Source organism: Triticum dicoccoides, unplaced genomic scaffold (assembly GCF_002162155.2).
Source record: "Triticum dicoccoides isolate Atlit2015 ecotype Zavitan unplaced genomic scaffold, WEW_v2.0 scaffold139080, whole genome shotgun sequence".
Classification (NCBI taxonomy): Eukaryota; Viridiplantae; Streptophyta; class Magnoliopsida; order Poales; family Poaceae; genus Triticum; species Triticum dicoccoides.
This window is the reverse complement of record NW_021198531.1, coordinates 1,944-4,881: the sequence shown is the minus strand read 5'-3', so window position 1 is coordinate 4,881 and position 2,938 is coordinate 1,944. Positions and strand designations below refer to the sequence as shown.

Below are 2,938 nucleotides of genomic sequence, written 5' to 3'. Positions count from 1 at the left end.
GACATTCAATATAGAGTTCACAAATCATTTTCAACAGGACCTGTTTGATCAACAGATATAGTTTCCACCAAAGCATTCAGCTTGCAAGTAGTCTGGGCTATGAAGGATTCATCAGAAATCATCAAGGTGCATACAGGATCATCAGACGCAAGTGAACCTTTCCAGGGTCCAAATCCATGTGATAGTAACATAAAGCTTTGGTTTACTTTGCTTAGAAGCAGCAAAAGCTATAGGCTCTCCAACTGCAAGGGGCGTACACACAATTACCCTCATACAGCTACAACATAGATTAGGTTAACATGTCCTGATAAGTGCGCAAAGTTGACCCTAAGTAACTGATTACTGATGCTAGTAAAGTAACATTTGAACAGATCTTAAAGCGGCAAACACATCATCAATGACGAGCATGCTTGATTTTCCAAACGCCTTCTGTGTGATGCTGAATTCTACAGGAACAGGTACTTGTACTTGTCATTCGCAAGCTTGCATAGCCCGTTGAATGCCACACCATCTGCAAGATTAACATGGTTGGGAGATCAATGAGGTTCTGAAAAGAGATAGATAATGTTGGATCACAAACAAAGATGTTGACTCAAGAAAAAGAAGGGCTAAGTAGAATTATTTCTGTTTGTGTGGGAAGTGCAGAATAAAATAACTACAAAAGGCTGAAATGTGCTTGTTAATGAAGATATCTTGGCAAGCTGTCATAAGAAATGCTGCACTGGTGAGCTAAATAAGTAAATAACCCTACATATTCAGAATGATTGCTCGTAAGCTACAATAAATTCTCCTCCCACGATAAACAATGTTTGCAGTCACCCTGACATCAATCCAAAGATGATGGTCAATCATAATAAATTAGGCACCATTTCATGGATGAAGCTAAGTTAATTAGAGCATCTGAAGAAACATAACTAGGTAGATACTCTGTTCTGCCCAATAGCTTAAGTCAGCTTTGGCTTTCCAGTTTTGGTTGTTCCAGATAATAAAAGGGAAACAGCTTCTAGATTTAGCATTCAGATAAACACAAGCAGTCACTTGGGTTTCTCCGATGCTCTCAAACAAAATTAGATTTGAACTAGACATGTATTAATATATGTTGACTTAAACGAAGAATAACAAAGCCATGCGGTAAGCAGCAAACCGGTTCAGGAACAAAGCACGTTCATAGAGTAATCAAAATGTATGCTTCGTATTCATTCACCTTCTCCTCACAGATCTAAGGTGGTAATGGAACATCAATATAGGTACAGCTCCTCTTATGTCTATGGAATTATGTAAAAGGAAACAAGGTTGAATTTTGAAAAATTGAAAGTCAAACCCCATTGCAGCGAGAAGAATTAACTAACAATCACATTAACTGTAATGAAGTGCAAAGAAAGACACTATAATCCAAAAGGCACATCATATCTCACCAAAGTTTTCACCAAAATCAGTGCAAGATTCAGCACGGATGGACAGGCTGCTGTCAGCGATCCCAATAACCTCAATGTAGTGTGGTGGTTCAGGGGCACCAGTGGCACCTCTGATAGTCAACTGATGTCCATCAGTGGACAGCCCGAGAAGAACTCCACCTTCATTGTGTTGGACTTGAACCACTGTGCGCACTCGTCGCCCAGGAAACATCTTCAGAGTCTCTCCATTGACAAATGGTGAAGGAGCTGAAGTATCCATCTCTGCATGGTGTGGCATCAAACTAATCAACTCAATTCAGCATTGTCATCAGATAGCATGGAGAACAAGTAAATTGACAAATCCCATAGTCATTCCATCATGCTAACCAACCACATGGAAGAAGATTGCACATAGTGCCCTATCAGTGTAGCTAAAGTTGTGGCGCTGATAAGAGATAACCATGCTACAAAGTGTCAGCCATGCAAAAAAAAATTAGGGATGAGCAAGATACAACAATACATGCTGATTAACCAGACAGTTTGGCTACTATAGTGGCTACTATAGTTCACGGTAGTGACAGCATTAACAACTTATGTTTATTCGCAAAAAAAAACTTATGTTATCAAAATCTGCTCATATATACTGGCAAAATGACCTCTCTAAATCACATGCTTGGTTATAGCCCTACATTTCAGTGGTTTCCGACCAGGGCATATGCACATCAGATCCCTACGCTACAGTGGATTGATCTCGCGCTCTCCGTACAACATTAACTCAATCATATCCTCGCAAAAAAAAAAACTCAATCATATCGATCAAGTGATGGATATATTAACGAGTTCATGCCAGAAACAAATCCGATAAAGGAGTGAGAGCTCCGATAGAACAAAGGAATCACCGCCATCGATCGAAACAAGACCACCCACAAAACTGTGTTTCCGGATTCGATTGGTCACGGCGAGCGAGGACCGATTTAAACTGGATGCGACTCGGATCTATCCAAGCAAGCTGCGCTAGGGGCTTTCATGCCACGGCAGAAGAAATCGATGGGGACACACCGATGCCGTAGACCGGTAGGGGACGTGGGGAAGGAGGAGGAGGAGGAGGAGGAGAGGGGAGTTCGAGGTGGCGTACCCGCCTTGGTGAGAGCAGTCGGCAATTCGGCGGCGCTGAAGGGTCCGGCGCTTCGGCTTGGCGGCGGCTATGGAAACTGGGGGGTTTGGGAGAGGGAGCGAGGGGGCTGGGCGGGCTCGAGATGAGTACTTTACTTGCCAGCGGGAGCCGCGGGCGTGAAATGGGCTGGTTGGATGGCGCCAACACCAGCCCTGCCAAATCTGAGCGCGCCAATTTTTGGCGCGCGATTTCGCCGCCGCGGGCTCGCCATGCTCTGGACGTGCGAAAACAAAATAAATGTCCGTCTGCGCCTTCGGTTAACGCATTCTTTTTTTCTAACGAAACCTATCGATTTATTTATCTTCAATCATGACAGTATAACAAACACTAGAAATGTTGGCTGACACCCAACCATGCGCCGAACGCAAAT

At 43.4% G+C, this 2,938-nt stretch overlaps 1 protein-coding gene across 3 annotated transcripts; it reads right to left on the bottom strand.

Annotated features, from left to right (window-relative positions):
* Positions 1-75: 75 nt before the first annotated feature.
* Positions 76-2,677, bottom strand: LOC119343744 (replication protein A 14 kDa subunit-like). Of its 3 annotated transcripts, none has more exons than XM_037614538.1 (3): positions 2,530-2,677; positions 1,416-1,676; positions 76-511 (listed from the first exon to the last, which is right to left on the bottom strand). In XM_037614538.1, the coding sequence occupies exons 2-3, from the start codon at positions 1,672-1,674 to the stop codon at positions 447-449; spliced, it is 324 nt and encodes a 107-aa protein (XP_037470435.1). In that variant the 5' UTR covers positions 1,675-1,676; positions 2,530-2,677; the 3' UTR covers positions 76-446. The 3 variants fall into 3 exon arrangements, with proteins under 3 accessions (XP_037470435.1, XP_037470436.1, XP_037470434.1); XM_037614539.1 differs by having other exon boundaries at positions 2,534-2,665; XM_037614537.1 differs by having other exon boundaries at positions 1,416-1,696; positions 2,530-2,660.
* Positions 2,678-2,938: the final 261 nt, after the last annotated feature.

Excerpts from the sequence above, each read along its gene's own strand:
- LOC119343744 (XM_037614537.1), bottom strand. The coding sequence starts at position 1,692 with ATGCCACACCATGCAGAGATGGATACTTCAGCTCCTTCACCATTTGTC. Across the intron at positions 512-1,415 it reads TGATTTTGGTGAAAACTTTG|ATGGTGTGGCATTCAACGGG; the intron begins GTGAGATATGAT and ends TTAATCTTGCAG.